Source organism: Maylandia zebra, linkage group LG1 (genome assembly GCF_041146795.1).
Source record: "Maylandia zebra isolate NMK-2024a linkage group LG1, Mzebra_GT3a, whole genome shotgun sequence".
Taxonomy (NCBI): domain Eukaryota; kingdom Metazoa; phylum Chordata; class Actinopteri; order Cichliformes; family Cichlidae; genus Maylandia; species Maylandia zebra.
In genome coordinates, this window is record NC_135167.1 from 44,739,926 (window position 1) to 44,767,773 (window position 27,848).

The window sequence follows — 27,848 nt, forward strand, 5'->3', positions numbered from 1 at the left end:
GAATTGTGGTTTGAACTTCTAGCACCCGGTACAACCTTCTCCAGCAACATAGCAAAGTGTTATATTTCAGTGACATACAGTACACAGGCTTTGCTAAATGTATTGGGTGCTATGTGTGTGTTGTTTGGCAGGCGTGGAGGTGATGTGATGGTCATCGAAATACAGCCACTTGCTAATCAGCTACAGGGCCGCGTCATTGCTGTCCTCACTCCGCCTGGATGTTCGTATTTGGGGTGAGCTCATTTCTTCTTCACCAGACATGATGGGAAATGTAAAGCTTTGTATTATTTACTTTTTAACTAGTTTATTCTTTTTTCAGATACATAGTTCTTTTCTGCCAAACGTGGTTAAACCAATCTTAGAAATCCACTGTTTATTCATTGACACAATATTTTGTCTCACTGATTACTGATGAATACATTCTGTTCAACTGTTACCTATGAAGCGCCTTGAGGCGACTTTTGTTGTAATTTGGCGCTATATAAATAAAATTGAATTGAATTGAACCTACCGGTTATTTTTCAGCTTTGTCAAATGTGTAATCTGGATTACATCTCTCAACCAGTCAAAAAAGGTTTATCAGCCTTAGAAGCAAAGTTATATTATAGCTTTACAAGAAGGCTTTCATGCAGCCAACTTATGAACTGCTTCACAAACCAAATATGGCAGATAATGAAAGTATGGGAAGTGTATTAAAACAAAGCAAGCGCAGTCTTGATCTGTGGAGCTTGAATCTGAATATGAACACTTAAAGTTCAGTAGGAGGTCAAATAAATGACTTTATCTCCCTTCCCACATACTGTACACTGTGTCACTTCCTCTTCTCTCTCTTTCTCTCAGAATCCTGAGGGAAGCAGCGCTAGTGGCGAAGGACACAGTCGTATGTGGTTTTCAGAAGGAAAACATGGAGTGGTGCCTGTGTGTCTGGAGGGCCTGGGGCTGCTCGGAGCTGGAAGTCTTCTACCAGTCCTATGAGAAGCTGGGCCACTTGGAGACCAACATGAGGAAAAGAAAGTAGTCGTTTTGTTGCAACAGCAAGGTGCATAATCCAATCTCTGTATGGCAGCTGAGCCAAGGGGAATGCACCCTGACAGACTGCCAGTGTTCAGAGTTGGGGGTTGTGGAGCACTGACATCAGGGCAACCTGTGAGGCAAACCGGGTCTCCAATGAGGGATGATCTTGAAGCTGGACACCACTTCAGTACAATCATAACTTTAAACCAGAAAAATTCTGCGAAAATATAAAAACCATGAAGCTGAATCACAGAATAAACTTTGGTTGATGGTTGTGATTCAGTTCAAGATGTGGTTGAGTATGTTGTGAGGTGTTTGATGCTGACTTTACCCCATCATTGTTTCTTAGCCTGTTTAAGTCTTCCTAAAGCTCAGTATACGTTCTGGAGGTGACACAGTGCTGGGAGACTCTGAAACAACAGACACCGATTATTTAAATTAAGTGATTTAAGATAGTGCTGTTGTTCCAACTCTGTGTTGCTGTAAGCAGACAGCAAGTCGTAAATGTGTTGCTGGCTGTTATAGTTTAAGTCTATATTTGCTAAATTTCTTCAGTTTTGTTTTAAACGGTGCCATGTGAACCTGGATGCAAGCTGCAGCTCAAACTGTAAACAGCAAACTAACATCCGCGAATGTGCAACATTATTATGCAAGTTTCTCAGTCTTCACCATGAAAATGTTTTATCGGATTCTTACACATAAAACATTTTGTGTAAATGAAGCTCTGTGGTCCTCGCTGCTTCTCTATTGTGATCTGTAAAACACCAGAAAGGATTCAGCATGTTCAACAGTTCACCTCCCTAATAAGTAGCAGCTTTTGTTGTTACTGGCCTTCACAGGGTTCAAATTACACTCAGTTGCACAAGAGACTCACAGGACCGACTTTCTTTCCCAGGATGACAAATACTGTTGTTTTGCCAAAACTATTAGTATTTCAGAGATAAGCACAAGGTGTACTCTAGCAATGGTCATGGCAATATTAGAGGTAAAGAGCAAATGTTCCAGTGTGAAAGGCCAAGAAAGTCCTCACATTCATGTACCATTTGGGAGGGTGGTATTTGTAATTATTTAAGTTTGTTCACTCATAGGTTCAGGAAAGTATTTGTGTTCTGATTAAAATATGTTCACTGTAAACGTTTTACCTGCACACTGCATGTATATGTAATGTTCTGGGGTCATATTTTAATAATGTTTCTTATGTTGTGTGACCAGCCTCACATTATGCAGACAACAGATGCTTGTTGTGCTTTTTTTCTTTTTAATTGCCTTAATACAAAAAATGTTCTTATCTCATCAGAATGTAATTGTTATCTTATCAGCTGTACATAATTCATTCTTTTTTCATTTTATTGTCAACAAATAAATAACAGAATAATTAGTTATTAAGTTACCATTTATTTACAAAGGCCGAGTGTTAGTGGGGCGATCGTGGCTCAAGAGTTGGGAGGTCGCCTTGTAATCGGAAGGTTGCTGGTTCGAGCCCCGGCTTGGACAGTCTCGGTCGTTGTGTCCTTGGGCAAGACACTTCACCCGTTGCCTACTGGTGGTGGTCAGAGGGCCCGGTGGCGCCAGTGTCCGGCAGCCTCGCCTCTGTCAGTGCGCCCCAGGGTGGCTGTGGCTACAATGTAGCTGCCATCACCAGTGTGTGAATGTGTGGATGACTGGATGTGTAAAGCGCTTTGGGGTCCTTAGGGACTAGTAAGGCGCTATATAAATACAGGCCATTTACCATTTACTCTCCCCCACCATACTGTTGCTTTCAACACTTCAGCTGAGGAGTGAGCTGTGAAAGCTCAAGGAGCGAAAGGCTGCAGGTCTGGATGACTTTGACAGAAGTAAAATAGTATTTTGCACAACAAAGTGATGTGTAAAGCATATTACCTGGCTGTTATAAACCTCGGCTCATTATGGCGTGCAATGCGACCTTAAACTGAGGACACCGGGACAAAAGAAGTGACAGGTCCAAAAAACAATTTACAGCATATTAGCAGTATCCAGTATTCCAGTATATGGAAGTCATGTTCTCAAGAAATAGGATAAAAGAAAATCCAGCCCTTGAGCTATTTCCGAAGGCTCTTCAGAAAAGCTCTCAGTGGAAGAGTAGGTGTGAAGAAGCTGATAAGGGTAAGGAACTGGGAGAAAAGCAAACAGGAAGTGGTTAGGCTTAAAGTAGCAACAGTTCATATCAAGCAATTTGAAATTTTTGGTCTAACTCACCATCAAAAGAGAGGTAATGAGTGTCTGCAGCCATCTGTGAAACACAATGGAGACTGATAGTTGGGGCTGCATTTCAGTGAATGGTCTTGAGGATTTTGTTAAAATTGATGGAATTGTAAAGTATGGGGACATGATACCATCTGGTATTTTTCTTTCTTGGTTTCACTCTGGCGGAGCCCACCGGGAACGAGACTTGCTTTTGGATGGATGGATGGTTTTGCTCTAGAGTGTAAGGATTTCTTTTATTTCCAGGAAGAGTGGGATTTCTGTTTATTTTTGGCCTTGGAGACCCTGGTGACTGTAAATAGTTGCTTGTGAAATAGATGTTTGACGCATGTTTTTCCCCCCTTTTCTTTTTTCTAATCTTAGCTTATGTATGGCTTGCACTATTGATCGTGTGTGTTACACCACATGTGACCCTTAGGTCTCGCCCCGATGCTGGATTCTAGCTCAGGACTTTCTTGCTCTGACACAACAGTGCTAACCACTGTGCCACCATACTCCTCGTGTTTTAATCTGTATACAACAGAAGTCTGAGTGTGTCAGTTGTTACTGGAGAGCTTGAAACAAGATTTCACAGCTAAAAAGCGCTGTCATTACACCTCCAAATGTTTTAGTGTTATATTTTAGCCTAGTAACAATTTTATTTTTAGAAACTAAGTAAGAAACTCTCTCGTGGTCTCACTGTCACTGCCCAGATGAGTGTTGAAGTCTTCCAGTAGGACAACAGAGTCCCCAGGTGGAGCACCCTCACACACCCCACCCAGGGACCCCAAGAAGGCTGGGGGCGTATAGGCACAGAGGACAATCAGGACCCGTTCACTGACCTGAAGGAGCAGGTAACAAACCCTCTCGTTCACCGGGAGAAACCCCAATGTGCAGGCAGCAAGCTGAGGGGATACTAGGACGCCCGCTACCTCTCGCCAAGCAACTCCAGACTGAGACAGGAGACTGGTTTCAGAATCCAAGTCGTGCGTTGAGGTGAGCCTGATTATATCTGGCCGGTACCTCTCAACCTCATGAATAACTCATACTCCTTGGGTGCTCTCATTTTGGGCAAAATGCCGAGAGCAGCCATGGTCTCAAAGCCTCTGAGTTCCTCACAAGACTAATTCTTGCCACTGCTGGCCATCTAGATTTACATACGTATAGTATCCATGGGCAAGAACCTACTGTACTGTGCAAAGGTTTTAGGCAGGTGAGAAGAACTTTAAGCAAAGAATGCTTTGAAAAATGGAAGTGTTTATCATTTATTTTCACCAATCAACAAAATGAAGTGAAGGAACAAAAGAGAAATCTAAATCTAGTCAGTATTTGGTGTGACCACCCTTTGCCTTCAAAACAGCATCAATTCTTCTAGGTACACTTGCAGAGTTTTTGAAGGAACTCGGCTGGTCGGTTGTTAACCACAGATCTGTGGATGCAGGCTTCCTCACATCCTTCTGTCTCTTCATGTAATCCCAGACACACTCAATGATGTTGGGATCAGGGCTCTGTGGGGGCCAGAGCATCACTTCCAGTACTTGTTCTTAATGACTGTGGCTGCGTGTTTGGGGTTGTTGTCCTGCTGCAGAATACATTTGGGTTCAATAAACAAGCATTTATATTTCTGAAAGCGTTCTTTATAACAGTTTTTCACAGTACTGTATATTACGCCTGCCCTACGAATTCATAGTTAAAGGTTTGTAGTTGTACATCCTTAGTTTTTTTTTTTTAGACAGAAGAGGGTAGTAAAGACAAGTATTGCTTTTTGTTAAGATATAAAGCAAACAAAACTTTGGTTGATAGTGTCATTCTAAAGATTTGGTGCCTTTTGTTTTATTTTGACAACAATAAAACTCATAATTAAAGGGATGTTAAATATATACACAGACTTGGAGATTCAATTAATTTAATAAATTCTGGTTTCTCAGAATCCTCATGAGCTAACTGATGACAAGACATTTGCCTAAAATAGTGTAACAATTCTCTAAGTCTTCTCTCACAGGAAGCCATTCACCAAGTCAAACGGCAGGAAGTGAAAAAATATGATAATTTAGAGTTGTTACTTCCTCATCCTCTGAGGTATTTGTGGCTACAGTGTTGTCATGTTGTATACCCTTTCTTCTGGAGAACAAAATGTATGAAGTGAAACAAAAAGCCATCATTTGAACAGTAACTTAAACCATTGTCTAATCAAAAATGATATTCCCTGATTTCCCAATGTGCAGCATTAGGCTCCTCTTTTTAATACGAGACCAAATGTTACAGTTTTACAAGTAGAAATGTTTCCTGTTCTTGTTTGAGCTAAGGTTCTGTCTTCCTTATATGTATGTGCACATTTCAACAGTGGCATATTCAATTCAGTTTTATTTATGTTGTGCCAACTCACGAGCAGTCGCCTCCAGGCACTTCTGTATGGTAAGAGAAATAGAGTAATCTGCAAAATGCTGTTGCAATGCAGCAACATCCACTTTCTGGAGATGGTTATCACAATGGAGGGAGGCGGGATTGGTGGAATTTGGCACCTCCTACCCAAACTCATCTCTTTCCCTTACCAGACTCACTAGAGAAGCAGTTTCAGCCTCTCTCCGTGCTCTAAAGAGGTTAAGTTGAAAGTCCAAATCCCCCACTCGCAGTGTGACCATAACGGGTCCTTGCCACGTGGCGAGTAATTTTGAGCTAGAAGAAGGGAGTAATACAAGCACTTTATTTCCTGGTGAAAATTGCCTTAGTCACCACTTCCCCTGCCAGTGGCGGACTCCCTCAGGTGTCGGTGCGTTGGTGGTTCTTTGTGTCCGGGGATGGGCGTCCAGGTACACACCGGCTCACTCCTTGGCGGCTGCTTATCGGGGCCTGGAGCCTGGGGCTCGCTCGGGCCACTTCGGGGGTGGGGTGCTCCCGGCCTCGGTCACTCAGGCACAGCTGGCTGCCGGCGGAGCTCACGGGCGCGTCACTGCAACTCCCCCTGGCTTCTGCTCCATGGCTGCTGAGTGAGCCCTCATCTGGGACTCTCCTCAGCTCTTTCTGGGACAGTGGCGCGGCTGCCCCTCTGTTGGTCTTCCTTGGTCTCTTGTGTTCTGGGGGCCTCTGGATGTCTGGAGTTTTGATCTCCTCCACACCTGCTTCATGCCCTGGAGGACGGGGCTGTGGCCCCCCCACACCCTCTAGCAGATCATTACATGAAGGAACCTTTTAAAAACAAGCGCGTCCATGCTCACAGGTGTACACACGGGTGATCACACCCACAAACTACACCCTTTTTGGCTCCTACCTCAAAGCACACTGTGTTCTGTTGATCTTACGTGCTGCACAATAATGTTTAATATTTAGTATTTGCTGTCATATTCCCATATATCATTGTGATGTTCAGTGCTTATTCAGTGCTTTTCTATTCTATTTACAGCCAGAAAAGATTGTATTCATTTTAATGAATGATAAGATAGAGCCTTATGTTAGGAAAGCTTTACATTACTGCTCAGTGTCGTTGAAAAGTCCAGGAAGAGGTTACTGAACTACCAGTAAATGAAACTCCTTCCCACTTTCCTCCAGTGGAGCTTCTGAGGGACAAGATTGTTGCTGACATGTTATTGCTCACACAATCTAAATTACTACGACTTTGAAGTTTGAGCCTGTTGTGAAATGATTCTTTTTATGGACTAGTAATCAATGCCAGGGCAGGAACGCCTCAAAAGATGGATTAACAACAGGCCTCACATCCTCAGTTTCTGATAATCCGTGGTTGTTATGTCTTGTTTTTTTTTTTACATTTAATTACATGCCTGTTCAAAGAGCTTTATTATATAAGATGAAGACTCTACAACACATAAACCAGAAGGGAGGAAGAGAAGAATGTGTGGTGTGACACACAGAGTACGTGAGCTGGTACAGGGAAACTATAAGCATGAGGGATTGTTGCTTGAGACAGAAAAATATGACACAATGCATTTACTCTCCCCCAATTTTATTTCTTTTTAAATAGAAAACCATGTCCATTTAGAAAGCAATAAAACATTTTTTTTAAAGAAAATCAAACCATGATGACAGCACAGTAACTGCTTGTGTGATCAGTGTTATAAATCATGTTGTAATGCTGCAACAAGAGCATAAAGCCAACAGAGCCCTACAGTGGAAGTTCACAGGCAGAGGCATGAAAAGAGGAAATGATTTACCATCAAACCTGTAAAACTAGACAGGAATGACACGCCTCTCATGTCAACATAAGAGGAATTGATTTGGAAAAAAGAGAAAACCATATGCGAGCAATCAAAGTGCTGCTGCTAATCAAGCTTGAAGTGGAAGCCAGATTTGCACCCATTTAGAAGATCTGTGATATTTGTGTATCCTCCACTATGGAGCTAGCTTCATGTTCATGCCTGCAAAACACCACACACACACACACACGCGCGCACACACACGCGCGCACGCACGCACGCACAGACACACGCGCACGCGCGCGCACGCACAGACACACACACACCATGAAATGTAAAAGCAGACTGTGCAAACTCTTTGGTGAGAGAGCTTAAGGAAAAGAAAACTACACCACAACTGACAGGGCTGTACAACTGTCCCACATACACATTTCAGCAGATTGTAGAAAATGGAGCCTGCAAATTCAATAAATTAGATAGAAAATAATGAATTGCAGATTCAGCAGTTGGGTCTACAGAAATTAACAATACAAAATATATATATATATAAAAAAGAAACAAACAGTGTTAAGTCATATCACCAAAACCATAAGAGTAAATGTAAAAGAAAACCACCTAAATTTGCTTTCCAAAGAAGTGGCCCTGGCAGTCACTGAGCTCTGATTGGAGTTTCATTCATTTGTAAACACACACAACCAGCAACTGAATGTAGTTCTGAGCCCTGCTGGTCTGAGAGGACAGGGACACCAGTCTGCTTTGAACACACACGCCACATATAACATTGAAAGACTTTACTGAGGCGAACATTAATAACCAAATTAACTAGTAGCCTGACAGGTAACGTATGCGCAAAAGGAGCCCCGGCAATAATCAGGAAAGAGAACAGACTGCCCGGACTACTTCTGGGAGCTGCTCATTAGGATGTTTCTTTAAAAAAAGAAAGATATTTTAAAAATATATCAATGTGAATTATTTAATTTCATTAAAAAATAAATTAAGCAGTGAAACTACTACTAAGAAGGGAAAGTGAGTTCAATTAATGACAACCCAGCACTTCTTACGCTGTCCTAACTGACCCATTGTTGCTGGCCAGCCTCCTGAAGCCGTGGTTGTTCTTCTCAAGCCAGAGCTCAGCCAACTGCTGGGTGGAGCCATGCGAGGAAGCTCTGGAGCCCAGGCACATCTTGTATTGCTTCACATCCAGGTGGGGGTCACATGTGACTAGATGATGAACGTGAACTATTCCTGTGTCTGTGCTTCTAAACAACTTGATCCCTGACTGGACGAATTTATTATAAAGATCTACATCCTCTAATCCCCAGCCCTGTATGGAAGTGTCGAAGCCTCCAGCTCGAACCAGGTCTCTCTTGTATACACAGACAATCCCAAATCCGTAGTTCCTCCACAGGCCTGTTTTAGAGGTGAAGACGTAGTGGTTGTTGCTGGGGACCTTCCCAGCATAAACTACTTTAGGGTCATACTGACTGAAGATGATGGGGAAGTACGTCTGCTCCCCCAGGACAGCGTTAGTCCGACATCTTTTGAGGAATTCACTGGAGAAAAGCAGATCCACATCACAGTAGAAAAGCAGGGAATCATTAGAGAAGTGTAAAGAACCAACTTCCAGAGCCAACGCCCTGGAGAAGGAACCGGGGACAGGCTTTATCTCCATCTCTGCTCGAGGATACTTCATGTGATACTCCCTCATAAGTTCCACCTGCTTCACCCGCTCAGTATTGTTATCTGTGCTAAAGAGCAGGATCAGTAGTTTAACATTTTGGTTGGGGATCAGACATACTCGTTCAAAGTTAGCCATGAAGCGCACAAAGATGTCATAGCGGCCTGACAGAGGTACCAGGATGTTAACCTTCTTTTCCTTGGGCTCCCTCTGATCCTGACCTGAGGTAGCCAGCTTGAAGGGCACCAGCATCTTGAGCGAGTTGGACAGAAATGAGAGGGAGTCTGATTCCTTGTTGATGTGGCTGGCCAGACCTCGGGCATCCATCTCCTCCTCCTCTCTGAATTGGATCTTACTAAAGGTCTGCTGCAGGTAGGCGTGCCTCCTTACAGGAACTGTCATGGTCTTTCCCTTGTGCTTCTTGTACAACAGCAGCAGATCCAGAACGTATTCTGCCCCGTACAAGGGATTGACCCTCCTGTAGCCATACTGAATTTCTTTGAAATCAATAACACGACCACGTGTTTTGGCATTGGCGTTGATCATCTCCATCACTTGCATGATGATGTCATCCAGGGCCTGCCTTTGAGAGGAATCCATGCCACGGCGGGGTGGCTGACTGTCAGACGACGAGAACAGGTACTTTCCCGTCAGAAACTCCCACTCCAGAACTTCCTCTCGTTGATGGGGGTGGAAGCGCATGAACGAAGGGGGCATGCCGAGCTGGAGGTCCTCTCGGTCAGGCTCGAATGCTCCGTAGCGCCCCATCTGGACAATCTCCCTGTGCAGCTGAATGGTGTGGTGGCGCAAGTCTGCGATCTTGCGGCTGAGCATGTAGCTGTGAAGGCGATACTGGTAGGGAGGGTTCTTGTTGGGGTGAAGTGTGATGGCTCGATGAATCTTGCTGTTGTGGAGATCTCGTATGTAGCCTTTCTTGTTTGGTTCATAATTCTCATAGAAGAGCTGCTGCATCTGTGGAGACAGGACATCATTGCTTTAAAACCAGTTGGCACTGATTAAATAAACTCATGATAATGCTAATATCTGAATAGCCAATATACATGTGTTTATTTCTATTTAAGTGCTTACTTTGAACACTGGCAGTTATTGTATAGTATTTTGCTGATGAGATCTCCATGTGTTAAGGAGTATACTGCACACTGGTGAAAATACGAGTGTTAGAATATTTTTTAGGCCTGCTTTAGAAACCTCCGGCTCCTCGAATGGCACGAGCTTCACAGTGTAAATACTGGAGTCGCTGTTTTTGAGCCGTTAAAGAAGGCGGCGCTTGTGACGCTGTCTTGCAATGAAGGTAGTATCAGAACGGCTGCAGTCTGTAAGTCTATTTTGAGAAGACAACTCTGGACAGGCTATACTGAAAACTGGACAGGAGCAGTCAGAGCAAAATGAAACCTACAGCTAAATATGATCACAGGAAGGGCAAGGGTCTGACTTTCTGTTTACTTTAACCTACATTTCAGTGCACCCAAGAGGGAAACCAGCCCATCAAAACACGCTGGAACTTCTTCATAATTGGAAGTAAAGTGGAAAGGAGACATCTTCAACCTTTAAATGTTTAACCATGTGAACGCATGTGCAGCAACAAGTAGAAACTGAAAAGACTTGCAGCAGATTTGTCTGACAGGATTTCTGATTACAGATCAGATTTGATATTTATTTGACCTGTGATTGCAAAGTATAACCCCAATTCCAAAAAAGTTGGGATCAACACCCTTGTTAACTGATATCAGTACTTTATGTTGACATATTATTATTTTGCTGAATGTATGTACTAACAGGCATGTTGCTGGCCATAGCACAATGGCATAATAGCCACAACTTAGCATGGTTTTAACTAGCATGAATCAGCCTTTTGAGATGACTATGCACATCTGAAAGCAGAATCTGTGCACATATGGTAAAGTACATGTTGCTTTACTTAATGTTTAAACGTTCAAAAAAGGTTATTATGAATTTAATAGCAGCACCAAGTCTCTTCTTGGTGTATCAGATGAGTTCTATAGAGACAGGTTTAGAGCAAGCTTTACTAAAGTGAGGAATAAAAGTGGTATTTTTGTTTTGTGAAACAGAAAAGTGTCCATTGCTGTACTTGAACCCACAACCTTCAGCACAGCAGCGGTAAAAGGTCAGCAATTTACCCACTAAGCTACTCGATCAAACACCACACTAACTGATAAAACATACATTAGCCAGTTAAAAAAAAAAAAAGAGCTACTTTAGAGGTGAGATCAGGACTATGGGCAGACACAGGCCAACCAATCCACAAATGATATTCATATGAGGGAGGCATGACATGAGAAAACCAGCTTTCTCTCTGCGTACCTGTGAGAATGGCCCTCGTCTCACAAAATCAGTCATATTGATGTGCTTTAAAAACTTTGAGCATCCTGACAAGTTGCACTACATCTTTGTATATTTTGGTGGGTGTAGAGTGAGTAAAAAAATGTTTTTTTTTACTTTTTTAAAAATATATTTTAATTTTTGCACAGCATTTTTGCAACTTGGGATTGTAAGTTTGAGTCTAGTTGACGCTGATGTTGGAAGATCAGATAATCATTGGCTGACAGCCGCAATGTTTTCATGCCCCTCCCTCTATTGCTTCACCATTATTAACACCAACTCACTTCTTACTTAAAACTCATTATTGCAATTTCTTCACAGTCATTAACATCACAACATCCTGTCTAGCTAATCAACATAAACAGTTCTTTTGCAACGCCAAGCCAAGAAGAAGTCACAAGTAATTGCTGCAAGCTGAAACCTTGTATGCCTCATTTTAGGCCCAGCTGTTCTAGTGACTGTTCTTACTCATTACATACACAGCGGCTGTTCCAAGGTCTCATCTCTTACACTGAATCCATTATGTTAGACACAACCCTGGGATGAGGCAGCAAAGATTTGTGCTTTTTTACTGAATCCTCAGACACTGCAAGTCTGTGTTTGACTCTAGGTATGTAAATAAGGACTTTAGTCTCAGGGGCCATATTTCCCTCGAATCCAACTGAATTCTCATTGGTCAGTCAATCATATTTTTTTTTATTTTCATAAGGAGAAAAGTGCTACATTAACAGTCCGCTATATTTGGCTGGGCGCAAAAAGAGACTGCTTATTAAAAACAGGGTGTCCGAGTTGAGTGGAGCACCTTTGAAATGAATGAAGGAAGAAAGGTTGCTGCGCTACCAGCGCTGTTATAAAAGCTAAAAAAATCTAATATCATCAAATATGCACAAGACAAATATGGGCAGAAAACAAACAAAACAGCCCAAACAATTATAGGCTTTCATGGCCTGTTAGGGTTAGCAGTGTAGGGTCAGCAGTAGGGTCAGCAGTAGGGTCAGTTCGTCAGTATTTCTTGTGCTATTATGGTTTGATATTTAGAAATCAAGACAATCTAGCCAGATCCTTGTTTAGCTGAAAATTCACTGTAAAACACAACTAAACAGCACAAGTTTGAGAATGATATGGTATCATAATGATGTTATGCAGTATATTAGGATTATACCACTGGACAATGGTGTAACCAATCAAAGAAGGAATTGATGATGGTTAAATGGTTAAATTATCACCTTAAAGGTCTCATGACTGGATTTCAGTGCACCCCCAGTAACCCAAACATTATTTTTTATGGATTTAATTTAATTATTACGAGTTATTTTTAGAAAAGGATATTTAATCTCACCTCTAAACAGCAGTGTGCTAGATATCACAAATCTAAAACATGTCTGAAGATTCACCTGAAATTTTTAGCTGACAGTTCATGATTGCAATGAGCTCAACAGGGTTCATGCATTACAGCTTGACTTGCAAGCAAAGGAAAAAAGAGGCCTGAGGCTCACAGCAGGCGGTGAGGCCAGAGGGCCAGTATGCTTGCCATTCCGGCTGGGTTTAATCTGCAGGACAATAAGCAGTGCCTGCCTCAGAGTGCACTTTGCGAATCTAATTGGAGACAGCATTATGCTGCTGTAATTGGCTCTCTTGTATGCAGGGTTGATCTGTCTAAACAAATTTTTCAACTCGGGGGAAAAAATCCTCCCGCACCAAAGACGGCAACACAATAGCTCTGGTATTGACATGTGTGATGGAAGGTGGTGTTCCAATGACTGCGTTTAGACACTAGATGATTAGCCACCGAACCTGCAAACTGTAGCACCAACACAGAGCAGAACAGCAGCCTGAGCGCTATTCCAACAGAGGTCGATTATCTTCTTAATAATCTCACCTATTCATTACATGAGTCTGGAAATTGTAGCTAATGTGAAAAAGAGAGCCTCAAATCAGAAGTACTTTGGAGTAACTCTTAAACGATTAACTTAAAGCAGTAACTTGTAAGCTGGAGAGGAAATGGCGTGTCACAAATTTACAAGATCATCATTTAGCCTGGAGAAATAGTTTGCTGCTTTATAAGAAAGTCCTCTGCAAAGCCAGAACATCTTACTATTCATCACTGATTGAAGAAAATAAGAACAACCCCAGGTTTCTCTTCAGCACTGTAGCCAGGCTGACAAACAGTCAGAGCTCTGTTGAGCCAACAATCCCTTTAACATTAACTAGTAATGACTTCATGAACTTCTTCACAAATAAAGTTTAAACCAGTACCATTGATGTTAAGTTACTCTTTTTCTCCAATTGATCTTTCTGAATTAACTTCAATAATTACTTCCTCCAAACCATCAACGTGTCTTTTAGACCCCATTCCTACAAAACTGCTCAAAGAAGTCCTGCCATTAATTAATTCTTCGATCTTAAATATGATCAACCTATCTCTAATGATCAGCTATGTACCACAGGCCTTCAAGCTGGCTGTAGTTAAACCTTTACTCAAAAAGCATCTCTAGACCCAGCAGTCTTAGCTAATTATAGGCCAATCTCCAACCTTCCTTTATATCAAACATCCTTGAAAGAGTAGTTGTCAAACAGCTAACAGATCATCTGCAGAGGTTTATTTGAAGAGTTTCAGTCAGGTTTCAGAGCTCATCACAGCACAGAAACAGCTTTAGTGAAGGTTACAAATGATCTTCTTATGGCCTCTGACAGTGGACTCATCTCTGTGCTTGTCCTGCTAGACCTCAGTGCAGCGTTCGATACTGTCGACCATAATATCCTATTAGAGCGATTAGAACATGCTGTAGGTATTACAGGTACTGCACTGCAGTGGTTTGTATCATATCTATCTAATAGACTCCAGTTTGTGCATGTAAATGGAGAGTCCTCTTCACACACTGAAGTTAATTATGGAGTTCCACAGGGTTCAGTGCTAGGACCAATTCTGTTTACATTATACATGCTTCTCTTAGGCAGCATCATTAGAAGACATAGCATACATTTACACTGCTATGCAGATGACAACTTCATATATCCATAAAGATATGAAGACCTGGATGACCTCTAATTTTCTGCTTCTAAATTCAGATCCAACTGAGGTTATTGTACTCGGCCCTAAAAATCTTAGAAATATGGTGTCTAACCAGATTCTTAGTCTGGACAGCATTACCTTGGCCAGACAGATACTATCTCTACTTTTAAGATTAGGCTTCAAACTTTCCTTTTTGCTAAAGCATATAGTTAGGGCTGGACCAGGTGATCCCAAATCCTCACTTAGTTATGCAATAGGCATAGGCTGCTGGGGGATTCCCATGATGCATTGGGTCTTTCTTTCTTTGTTTCCTTCCCACTGTCGACAAAGCGCTTGCTCGTAGGGGGTCATATGATTGTTGGGTTTTTCCCTGTATCTATTATAGTAGGGTCTACCTTACAATATAAAGCACCTTGAGGTAACTGTTGTTGTGATTTTGCGCTGTATAAACTGAATTGAACTGAATTTAAACTGCTGGTTTAAGCATTAATTAATGAAAGGACTTCTTTGCGCAGCCTTTTAGGAATGGGGTCTAAAAGACACGTTGATGGTTTTGAAATAAGTAATTACTGAAGTTAACTCAGAAAGATCAGTTGGAGAAATGAGTCAATGGTATTAGAAGTGGCTGTATGTAATGATACCTTCTGTGAGATGGTTGTGAATACTTTTTTCTCTATTGGTTAAAATTTAATTTGAAAAGACAATAAACACGTTATTACTAGTTAAGATTAAAGCAATGCTTGGTGGAACAGGGCTCTGACTTCTTGTCAGACTGTCTACAGTGCTAAAGAGAAATATATGTAGTAAGATGAAATGAAGATCTTTTGAATATTACATTATAAAGCGCCTTGAGGCGACTGTTGTTGTGATTTGGCGCTATATAAATAAAACTGATTGAGGCTTCGTTTTCAGATAAGCCACAGTATCCAGTCTTAGGCTGTACAGATGTAATACTATTACGATAACTGATCTGAGTGGGAGAGGAATCCACTGTGGTGGGACATTAAGAAAGATAACAGCGGATGAATTAAAGTTAGCTAAAGCACTTTCAGAGAGACATCTACTGTAATGAAATGGATTACCCACTGCTTTGTAATTCATTATTGTAAGTGCAAATGTTATTAAGAAATGATCAGACCAGGGCGGGTTTTCAGGGAATACTGTTACACGTTCAGTTTCTATGCCATATGTAAGAACATGATCCAAAATGTGATGAATGGAGCTACAAACTGCTAATAGGAAAAGACCTCATTCTAAATGGAAAAAAAGACATACTGACAAATGTTTATCTTTCCTGAAGTATTCTGCCAACACATAGCAGCAGTATGATTCAGCATACTGTTTTTCCTTTGAGAGAGATGCCCATAGGGCATCACAGGTACAGACACATTTATGTTGGTTCACTGCAGCACAACCATACGAATCTCTTACCATCATTTGATCTTTAATGCTTAGATTGGTCCAGTTCAGCAACTATACCCAGTCTACCAATCAAGTCTTTATGTTGTTCAGTTACAGATTAAGGCTGTCTTTGATGCTCTGACTAATTTGTTTACAGCATTGCCAGCTGGATATCACTGCACAAGCCACAATAAAAAAAACAAAAACATTTAATTGATTAACTGACACTTAAAAAAGGCAGCTGAATTATTACCAGTTTCCTCTACTCAAGTTATAGTCTGCTTGCATCACTTGAGCCTTCAATGCGCTAATACAATTCTACATGAGCTGAAGGCAGCACAAAGGAAAACCGACAGCAACTCTTTGGGTCTGGACTGATGTAAAATTTGGACTGGGAATTTTACGCTACACTCCAGTATTTCAATTCCCATTTTTATTTATATTGTGCCAAATCACAACAACAGTTGCCTCAAGAGACAGTATTTACAGGTTTGTACACATCCTGATATGCTGGCATAGAGCTACCATATCAGGACATTTCGACCATCATTAGGTAATGTGACTGCCTAAATCATAAAAACTTGTAGATATAATGTAACCTTATTACTATATTATCACAAACACCATCACACATTCAGATCCAGTAGATAACAATAGAACGTGTATCACTGCTAACCAGCTAATGACTCATTTTCTATTGCGACACTCTTGCAGCAGCCCTTGATATCTTTCAGCTATTTAAGCAGACAGTCTCTTGTCAAGTAGCCTAATGAAGACCAAATTCACTTGGTCTGAACTGAAACTGGGGACAGTAGTCTTTGTTTTGTCCTGGAGATCAGCTTTGAACCAGAGGGTCACGCTAACCAAACCCCACAGCAGGTGGAGAATTAAATCATGTGTCTCTGTGCTAAGCTCATCAAGGCTACAGAGCAGAAGAAGGACTACCGTTATTAGCTGCAGTTTAGGACAGTGGAGCTAATCTATGAGATGAGGAACTCACTAAAGAGGCAGATGATTATTGCTCTGTTCTTTATTGTCACAAGTACCTAATTTTTTTATTAAATTTACCAAAGACTGGGAGTCCGCACACATGCTCATGGATCCACAGTTCTGTAACATCAACACAAAAGGCTAAATGAGAACCTCCTAGAAAAGCAAAGGATGACCCAATGGGTCCCCACTACTGAAAGAACTATATTCTAACGCCTGTGGGAAACACGATCTTGAAACTACTAAAAAAATAGTGGCTTTCTCTTTTAGGAAACTTAAGTTAAGCGGTTAGTTTTTTATTGTTTTATTTTAATATTAAAATCTTGATGACTTGCAAGGGTCTTCTATTAGTGATTGGTTGAAAGGGTCAGATGACAAAACATGGGAGTTTCTGACTCCAGCTCGTTGGTCCGGTGAACCACCGGTCACCTGACTCAAACTGACTCTCCTCCACACTGTCCCCATTCATAAAGTGCTTTAAAACCCCAAACTTTACGGCTAGCAGCTGGCTTTCCCATTTCCATGCCAATAGCCAAATAATAAAGAAAGACTTACTGCTTAAGAGAGAGTGAAAGCGGACAGCATATCCTTGGTTCCTTAACATAAAACTCATTGTTGCTGCCACGGGCAGCACAAAACTTACCCTTTAGACGGACTTTCCCCTGAGTTATTAGTTTTGTTACCAGTCAGCTCACATAAACTAATTTAAATCTAATTTAAGCCACAACCAACCAACCCGATTATGCCATGTTCTGTACTTGCACAAGATGGCGTTCAAAAACTAATCCAACTACACAGAAAGGGCAGAATGGTGTAACTTAGCCTTTGTGTGGTGCATTGCAACACTAGGATCGCCTTGATTAGTACCATTATCACTGCCACGGACTACACTACTCCAGCATAGTAAGAGGCCTAAAGTGAAATTTGAACAGACCCCTTCGTTTGTGTGTCATCTGAGGATTGGATGGGTGACAGAAAACAGAAAAGGCCCTTTGTTCCCTCAGTCCACTATCCAGATGTCTTCTTCAGTTCAGCCTACCCAGGCGAGATGGGAGATACGAGCTATTATGTGAAAAATAGAGACTTAACCCTTTAAAGCCTGAAACAAATACTTGTCAGAAAATTTTTGAAAACGCAGTGTTTATTTAACTGTAGTGACAAATTAAAAATAAAAGTCAAGATTCATATTTCCTACATCTGCCCCCCCTGCTTAAAAATATATTGTGCAAGTTGTTTTGGTTTTTCAAGGGAGGGAAAAACACTGATAATGTAACATTATCTGTATGTATGAAAGATAATACAGAGAAGATTAAGGGGTTAAGACCATGACAAAAACTAACTTCATAAAGTAAATAATAACAAAAGCTGAACCAAATTTCACACAGTGGGAAGTAAAAACTTCCTTTGAAGAAACCTCTGGCAGATCCAGGCTCAGGGAGCGGCAGCCAACGGCCATGACTGATTGGGGTGATAAGAGCAAGACAGAACAAAAGACACAATGTTGAAGACAGCCAGAGATAAATAATAAGTAATGATTAAGTGCAACGTGTGTATGAATAGACAGTGAGTGAAGAAGAAACACCCAGTGCATCATGGGAATCCCCAGGAGCCTAGACCTGTGGCAGTATAGTAACGTTTTAAGCCAATCTTAAAAGTGGAGGGCGTCTGTCTCGCAAATCTAATTTTAAATATCGTAGGAACCACAAGTAAGCCTGCACTCAAATGGTACTATCACAATTATAAGACAATCCAAGCATTTCTGACAACACATACGCTTGCTGTACTTTATGTGAGCTGATCTTGCTCACAGTTGTGCACAGTCACCTTGAAAAGCTGATTCCTACTATAAATGTGCTTCATTTGCTTTAGTCTTGACTAAACAGTAACACATCTTTGAGTACAGTCGTGATCAGACAATAATGGCATTCATTAATGTTGTTTTTCTTTATTACACATGAACACTAGAGCTCCATCTCTGAGGATGTGTGTGCATGGTGCACTCTCTGTACTGTAATAATAAACAGAACCATCTTGGAGGTATAGAGTACATTCAGCACTTTACATGTAGATAAACTATGAGAGAGGACTACACAACAACACGCTTCCAAGCAAAAGCAGAACTACAGAATTGCTCATCTTCTGCCAAAATATTGGTGTACTTTCAAAGATAGACTCAGTGTACACGCTGGAGGGTCTTTGCCTTACAATATAAAGCTCCTTGAGGCAGCTGCTGTTGTGCTTTGGTGCTACATAACGTGTGCATCTTTCCCATCACTTTGGTTCCAGCTAACTATGGAGCTCGTGTTATATTGAATATATCACTACTGAGCTCTGATAGGACCGAAATGTAGAACAGAAAAATAATCCAAGACATTCCCCACTACTCCCTCACAGCTTCAATCTAACCCTGATAGGATGAGTCAAAATCACTGCAGCATACTTATTTTCCTGTATTTGTTCATCAGTTACAATACCACTGCTAATGTTGTCTTTTACTGTGCTGGGGCAAGATTGTGGCTTTGAGGCAGAGAAGTTTAGGCAACTGTCCACAGCTACATATGGGCGTGGCCATCAGCTCTATATGGGCGTGGCCATCAGCTCTATATGGGCGTGGTCATCAGCTCTATATGGGCGTGACCATCAGCTCTATATGGGCGTGGTCATCAGCTCTATATGGGCGTGGTCATCAGCTCTGTTGCAGAGCTATGTGCTATGAAATGCTACACATTTGTCAGCTTCATATTCATGATGCAGGAATCCCTCTTTCCACCATTTCCCCAAGGCACCTCATTGAATTGAGATTTGGGCACTATTTGAGTACAGTGAACTTTAATAATCCAACTCGAGGTGATTTGACCTTTGCGACAGGTTGTGCTATCCTGCTGAAAGTATCCATCCAGAGACTGGTACACTATAGGCCTAAAGGCAAGGACAGGCCCAGCAAACTGCGCCAAGAAACTGTCTCCCACACAGTTACACCACTACCAGCTGGGCAACTGCATTCTAGCCTTACTTCACCAAGCACAATGCAGATCATGAGATGCAGCGGAATAAAGCACACAGCCACTGGACTCTGAACCAGCAGAGACATGTTCTCTGCCAGATGACCGTTGGTTCCTCCTCTGGCGTTAAAAGCAAGCGCCTTTTTCTTGGCATGAATACATACTGCTGCTCACAATATCAGACTTGCCTGAAAAAATGATGGCCCAGAGTTAACTGCTGTGAAATTTTAGCTTCAGAGATCACATACTCTTTTGGTCCATTGTCCCACTTCAGGCAGTGCCTGAATATGAATATCTCATATTTATGCTACATTGAGCAAAAATTTGTATAATATATAAGTACAGTTGGCGTGTTGTATCAGACTACCAACCATGCCATAACGGCACTTGCAAAATGACTCAGTCTTTATTCCAGACTCAGTCAATAGAATGGATATTTTTCATTATCTTCACTTGTTTTGCTATACTTACTTTTACATATAAAAATATTTCTAATGGTACTTGTTGAGCTGTTCACCTTTGTTCTTGAACATTGGTACCAGTACACGTCTTTTCCATTTCTCAGAGATTACTTTCCAAAATTGAGTTATTAAATAATCTGGTCAAGAAGTCAACTGCTCTCTCCTAAACATCTCCATACCTCCACAGGTATGTCATCTTCTAGAGTTCATCCTCTTCATAGCTGCCCCCACCTAGTGTCTTTGTCTTCTTTTTTGCCAGCAAAGTAGCTATGACACTGTAGTGTTTGCCAAAATGACCTGCAGTGGCAGACTGAGGTTTTTCCAGTCTGATTAATTATGATACGAGTAAGGCCTTCCTGTCACTTCAGGCCCACAGCAGTTAGTCTAATAAGAAGGCAGCAGATGACAGCTGCTTCACAGAAGGGAACATGGGCGGATCCACAGCTATGTTACATCGAGACAAAAGGCTAAATGAGAACCGCCCAGAAAAGCAAAGGACGAACCAATATTGGTCTTTTTTTTTTTTTTTTTTTTTTTTTTTTATTGTTGAATGTAATTATAGATGTGTGGTGGGCAGCAGCATATTTGTGGAGTTGTGAAGGTCCAAGCAGCTAGCATTTAGTGAGCACCGCCCAAGGAAGCCAGATAAACAGGAACTGGGTTATGGCTGTAGGAAAAGCTAAAGACGACAAATCCTTCTAATATGCACACATCAAGCCCATAAATATACTCCTCGCCCTAAACAATGCCACCATTACAGAAACAAATCTGAATTTTAAAATCCACATTTTCACTCTGTGTTTAGGGGTCTCATCAGTGTGTCAAAATATGATGGTTAAATACGCAGGCTCTGCTGTGGGGCAGGTCTTTCCTGCTTCACCCTCTCAGAAGCTGTGAAATCACGAGGACGGAAGCATTAAAAAAAAAAAATCTAACTCTCCATCTGACCAGTAGTGTCGTGGGAAACCTTTCCTTACAGACATTTGTATAACTTGGATACTAGTTAATTATTGTGTTACAGATCTGACTATTATTAATAGTGACTGACTTTAATTAATAAGAGTAGAAAATGGTAAAACATGACGTCCAACAACTAAAGATATTTTGTTAAAGCTTGGCACTTTTGTCTACTAAAGTCGTTCTGAGCATTTCTTCAGCATGAAGATAACAAGACAACATAAATATCAATGGGAAAGCACTTAAACATATTTGGTTTTGTTTAAATACAGCAAGAACTGATTTAACCGACCCAGATTAGAAAACACAAGTGGATTATTTAAAGTGAACAGGTAAGGCAATTTACCCAACTTCCTTGGAGAATCTTTGTTTTGTGTTAACAGGTAGAGCTGGCACTAATGGTTGCAACTGTTTTAATATTACGCTGTTTTTGTTGTTTTGTTGACTTCTAGTCCTACACTGGTGGTAACACTGCGTTATTTCTTCCATCCATCCATCCATCCATTCGCTTCCGCTTATCCTTTTCAGGGCTGCGGGGGGCGCTCACAGACTCACAGAATCTACTCAGCACAAAGTCAGCTCCATGCTTCACAAGGCCGAGTTTCAGTGGCCTCCATTTTTCTGTCTGCTAGCTAAGCCTCAGCAGAACTCATTGTTGCTTCTAATCTTAAAGCTCAAGGATTGTCAAATAGTGATGCAATCAATTTTAGTTATGAAAACATATCGTCCTCCTGCCCTCGATGCAGTCCTTTTCTGGAACAAACAGTGTGATAAATAGAAATTGCTGACATCCACAGAGCTGTCTTTAAGCTAGAATTCCAAACTGGAGTAGATCCTGTTTATGTGCTCTTACAATGGCCCATAAAGTAGCATGCCAGTTTGGTTCTATTCACACAAATCTAGAAGACCTTGCCAGCTGACCAAATCATATATTCAATCAAGTGAACCAGTATGTGCTTCTAAGCCATCTGAGCATCCAATGCTGTTAGCCGTTAGCTCTCAGAAGCTGCTGAGCGAGACAAAAAAAAATACTGCACTGAGTGGAACGTGTTAATACAGGACTTGGAAAATCCCCATGTGACCAAGAATTAGAGTAATCCCACCTGTGGAACTGGAACTAGTGAATCTGTAAGTTAGACAAAGACTGTTAGCCTGTATATGGTGTTAACTAGAAGAAAAGACAACATCAAGAAAACCTATAACAACCATGCAACCTGAAGAGCCAGCTTGCATCCAGCAAAGTTGTTATATTATGTTACAGACCAAAACAAGCACGAGATGGGTGTTTGGACCCGATGCTAACCGCCCTTGTGATGAAAACCTACTCAGAACATGCATGCAGAAATATAATGGTGTGGTTGTTGGCAGGTGGAGAGCAGCACATTACAGAGTGTGCTGGTTTGACAGCCCTGCTGACCACTCAGTAAAAATTAGGATTAGGAGGAGGATTCAAAGCAGTGCAGCCTTGTGATTCCCATTAGCAGGGCTGGAAGTTTCTTTTTGAGCTGGCATGCATGGCAGGAGAAGAAACAGTCTTTGTACTGCTGAGGACAGCAGATCAATGTCATCCATCAAAAACAACTACAGACTACGTCAGATGCCTTTATTGAGGGCTCTTTATCTGTTAACTACAGTTTAATGAAGTTCACTGGTAAAGAAAAGCTATTTATGGCATCACTTTTCTTCATACTTTATTGTCAGAGGCCAGAACTTTGTCAGTTTATGGTTCTGTGACAAACAAATTTATAGGCCTGATTAATCAGATGAGTTATAGGCATTGATTGTTAAAGGTGCCGTCACAGACTGTGGTTCTTTCCACAATGAGACTGAATTATGATAGAAAACGAGATTTTATACTATATTTGCTAACAGCCATTTGAAATCTCTGCTCCAGTAACAGCAGCCAAACACCGACACTGCCTACACTAGAAATCACAGGAAATTCTAGTTCTGACAGTAACAGCAAATAGTAAACACAAAACAGATAAATTCAGTGTGACAGAGGTCTGGATCTTACTGTATCCCCTAACACTGGTGAGACTGATTGGAATCAGTCTCACCAGACACACTAGGACAGTGAGTAGATCCAGACTTGGCTGAATGCCTCTAAGTGCCTCTGGACAGCCAGTACGGCCTTTACTGCAGTGACAGAACCAAAGTAACAATTCTGTGGTTCTACTTTTGCATTTGAGACATCTTTTTTTCCCCCTCTTAACAATGGAAATTGGCTTCCATGCAACTAAGACCTCCAGCACCAGCTAGTTGAAACCCTCGACGCTTCAATGTGGCAGATATATTTTACTCTGTACATCGTTAAGACATAACATTCGTCATTGTTTTGTGAGCTTTAGAAGCATTATAGTTTTATGAGTAGTCAGACATTTGGAGCCTGGGTTGGGTATAATGTCCGTTAAAGTAACGGCAGGAGGAAACCGTTTCAAATACACTTTATTGTTATTTCAGTTTATTAATTAGCGCTTTCCTTCACTGTGTGACATTGAGCGGTACGGAACGTAAAATGCTTCATATTCGTTTTTGATTGCATTAAACTACTGCATGAGAGAAGCAAATGAAAATCACTGTTTTCAGAGATGCAACACTTAGAACTCAGCAGGCACATGCACAAAGAAGCCAGATCCTGCTCAAATACACTGAAATAGAGCTGACCGGGCTGATCTAAATATCGACACCAAAGATGCTAATGGTATTGGATCAGTACTTTCTTTCTCTTTTCTATGTTCAGCACGTAACCCACTGCATTGTGTTAGATAATTGTTTTTTTTAGAAGTAAAAAAAATGTACCTCAATAACACCTGAAACTTTTGCATTGACCAGTAAGTCTATTTTACTTACAGCGTAGAGCACATTTAACCAACAGGCATCAACACGAACTACTTTAGAGACAGGAACATTTCAGGTCTCCTAAAAAACAGATGAAATTATCAAACTGCATTTTGAAAGTATTTGGGATCTCTTTGTATCGTGTGTTAAAGCATACTGAAATATGCTTGATAATCTGAAACAGTCAAGTGTGACAAATATGCAAAAATAAAAACAAATAAATAAATAAAAAAGCAAGAAGGGAAATACTGCACTGTATTGTTGCATAATATAAAAAAAGAACATCAAAACAAAAGTTCACCCTGTCATTACTGGGTTTGGCTGTTTTTGAACTTCAGTGACAATTAAAAGTCTCGTACTGTTTTCTTTCAGAATGTGCAGAGAGTGCAGGAGAAGCTCAATGGCAGCAAAAGGTTTCTCTCCAAATAAGTTATTAAGAAGTACACAAATGACAAAGCCACGAATACAAGAGAAAGTGAAGTATAGCGATGGGATGGACCAATCTAGGTTTTTCCAGGTATAATTTGATTCCACTGTTTAATCAATAAGCGGTATTACACCTGTCTGTCTAAGAGACTGGAAATCTGTCTGTGATGGCAATATGAGTTCTTTCACATAAGATTTGTGTCCAGCCAAAATAACATGTATATCAACAAAGGAAAATCATATTATTGTTATCAGCCACAATTTTTACAATAATATTTCAGTTTCTTTTTATGAAGGGGTAGCCCGTCTCAAGTGGCTTTAAGTGCTTCAGGAGAACAGAAAAGTGCTGTATAAGAATCCGTCAATTTACTGGCTTGTACGGACTGATTCAAAAGCTACCGTAGCTGACATTGCCAGTCCAGGGTGCATTGTTTGTTGTGTATACGGTTTCATAGCCAAACGCTACCCATGCTGATCTCTGTCAAACGTGAGCCTGAGCAGAAACACCGTTGCTGAACGTGTAGACCAGCTGTCCACCAATCTAAAAGAACAGCTTGTGGAAAAGGGAAAAGATTTCACTGCATATTCCCTTGCTGTGGATGAGAGCACTGACACAACTGACATTGCCCAGTTGTCAATTTTCATTCGTGGAGTGGACTGCAGCCTGACCGTAACAGAAGAGTTTTTGGCGTTACGTCCGATGCATGGCACGAGTACAGGACAAGATCTGTATGAAGAGGCATCCAGATGTGTAAATGAGATGGGACTGCCTTGGGAAAAACCCGTGGGATTGACAACAGACGGAGCACCCGCGGTGTGTGGACACTAGGGATGGGTACCGGTGTCCGGTGCCGTTCTGACATAAACGGTAGTAACCAGACCGAAAAGCAGCACACATTTCGGTGCTTTATTTCGGTGCTTTTTTTTTCCTGAGCTGTGATACACTTTAGATTCTAGCCAATCATTTTACGTTTCCGAGAATAGTAGGCGGGCCCAGGTACGTACGTTCTTTTAGAGCAAACTCAGCAGCAACAAGTGCTTTAAGCTGATACTGTGATACTGTCAAAGGAGGTAACACCTCGAATCTGATGAAACACCTGGCGACGCATAGCGTTTTTTTTAAAAGCCCAGAAATGCGCCGTATTTGATAGCTTGCTGCGAGACCTCACACCGAGCACATCTACTGCGGGTGGGTTGCCTGTTATGCAACATCCCCCAAAAACACGAAGAGGAGAGTCCTGGCCCCTAGCCCTGCCAGTGTAGCATAAATGATGACGGATGATGATGCAGCAGCAGCCGTTCTTCTCTGCGTGAGTAGCTAAATGTTGTTCGTGTGTAATTTACGTTGAGTAGGCTAACCACGTTATTACATTAATGCATGTAAGGTGAACTAGCAAACATCATCATAGCTACATGCGGCTGTCTTCTTGTTTGATGGCAGATACTCCCTTCACAATGGCCAAAAAGGCTAAAATGACCAAAGAAAAAGTGGAAAACAGTTAAACATGAGAGGTTTAGGACAAAGTTTGTGTTTTTTTCCATTGTTTAAGCACTGCTTCCAGCCAAGAATCATACCATATATGCCCCATAGCTGCAGAAAAGGCTAACATTGTTATCTTTTTACAAAAAACAGCTGAGCATGAGAGGTTTTTGGACCAATTTTGTGTTCTCTATTCTTTAAGCACCGGTTTGAGCACCGTTTGAGCACCGGCACTGTTTCAAAAGTACCGATTTGGCACCAGTATCGGATAAAACCTAAACGATACCCATCCCTAGTGGACACAGGAGTGGATTGGTGGCAAGGATACGTGAGAGGATGCAGGACGAAAATGTCACAGAGGAGCTGACAGCTTATCACTGCATAATACACCAGGAGTCATTATGTGACATGTAATGACCATCATAACGCGCGCAGTTAACTTCATCAGAAGTTTAAATCACCGCCAGTTCAGGGCATTTCTGGGAGCGTTAGATACAGAGCATGGTGACTTGCCCTATCACACAGATGTGCGATGGCTAAGCCAGGGAAAGGTGCTGCAAAGATGTTTCGAGCTTCGTGAGGAGATCTGTCTGCTCATGGAAAGCAAAAGGAAAGACACAACAGAGCTTTGAGATGAAACATTTATGTGTGAAATGGCGTTTCTGTGCGACATCACAAGCCATCTGAACGTGATGAACCTGCAACTGCAGGGACGGGGGCGTGTCATCTCTGATATGTGCAGTACGGTGACGGCGTTTCAAACCAAGCTGAGTCTGTGGGAGACGCAGAAAGAAACCTTGAGCCACTTCCCCAGCTGCCAGACCACGAAAGAGAAGCGCTCTACCGCTCAACATACTTGCCGCCGAGTTCCGACGCCGATCTGCTGACTTTGAAGCTCAAAGAAGCAGGTTTGAACTACTTGCCAATCCTTTTGGAGTTGATGTGGAAAGCGCACCACCGAACCTCCAGATGGAGTCGATTGAGCTCCAGTGCAATGACACACTGAGGGGAAAATATGAGAGAGCGGGTGCCGCCGAGTTTGCACGTTTCATCCCCGACACAATGCCGCAGCTGCGCATCCAAGCTGCTCAGACGCTCTCTGTTAGGTTTTGTATTGTTGATTGTCATTTATGCTTAGAAATATTTAACCATAGATGCTTAGAGGTGTATAATCAATTGTGTAGTGATAAGTTGTGTGATCTTTAACAGGCTACAGAGGCTTGGTGTGCATTCCACACCTACATCCTGGGAGCATGAGAGAGGTCATACCTTCTCTTATTGTTTTATGGTAGGATTAACGTAGTTACGTCTGTTTTAGTCTAAGTGCTTTTTGTGTATAAATGAACTGCTGGACTTCCTTACTGTGTTATCTAGGATGAGGGGGGGTCTACCCTCTTCCTGACCAAGGATGTTTGCTTGTGTGCTTTTATGACCCTTTGATCAGCAGTACCACACACACACACACACACACACACACAGGCAAGGTACTCTTTGTGTGTATGTAGACATCACATGTTAATGAACCTATGCACATTCATGTAACCTCAATAAAAGGACAGTGGTACGGGAGAACGGACGAGAGCAACTGGGGTCAAGTGGAGGAACGGCACTCTGTCCGGTCTCTCCCGTGCACGAGTAACATGAAGAACTTTGCCTATTTGTGTCTTGCTTAGCAGTGTAATTATATTGTCTTCAACGTTCCAGCGGATGGGTTCAAGCTACAAACCTATCACTCTCCATGTTTGGCAGCACATACCTGTGTGAACAGTTGTCCTCTTTGATGAAGCTAAAAACATCACACCGGAGCCGTCTTACTGATAAACACCTTGACTCAATCCTGAGGACTTCCTCAGCTCAGAGCCCGACCCCGAACA

The 27,848-nt window shown here is 41.7% G+C and overlaps 2 protein-coding genes and 1 pseudogene across 2 annotated transcripts in view; 2 read left to right on the forward strand and 1 right to left on the reverse strand.

Moving 5' to 3' along the window:
• lrrk1 (leucine-rich repeat kinase 1) overlaps positions 1 to 2,396 on the forward strand; it is a 94,910-nt gene extending 92,514 nt beyond the window's left edge. The window contains exons 37-38 of the mRNA XM_024799389.2: positions 132 to 233; positions 841 to 2,396. Coding sequence (XP_024655157.2) covers positions 132 to 233; positions 841 to 1,018 — 280 coding nt within the window. The 3' untranslated portion in view covers positions 1,019 to 2,396. The remainder of the gene's footprint in view (positions 1 to 131; positions 234 to 840) is intronic.
• A 4,761-nt stretch (positions 2,397 to 7,157) lies between these two features.
• chsy1 (chondroitin sulfate synthase 1) overlaps positions 7,158 to 27,848 on the reverse strand; it is a 30,013-nt gene continuing 9,322 nt past the window's right edge. Inside the window, exon 3 of the mRNA XM_004568699.4 lies at positions 7,158 to 10,014. Within this exon, the coding sequence (XP_004568756.1) occupies positions 8,422 to 10,014 (1,593 nt within the window). The 3' untranslated portion in view covers positions 7,158 to 8,421. The remainder of the gene's footprint in view (positions 10,015 to 27,848) is intronic.
• Positions 24,557 to 27,037, forward strand: LOC143419824 (general transcription factor II-I repeat domain-containing protein 2A-like; annotated as a pseudogene).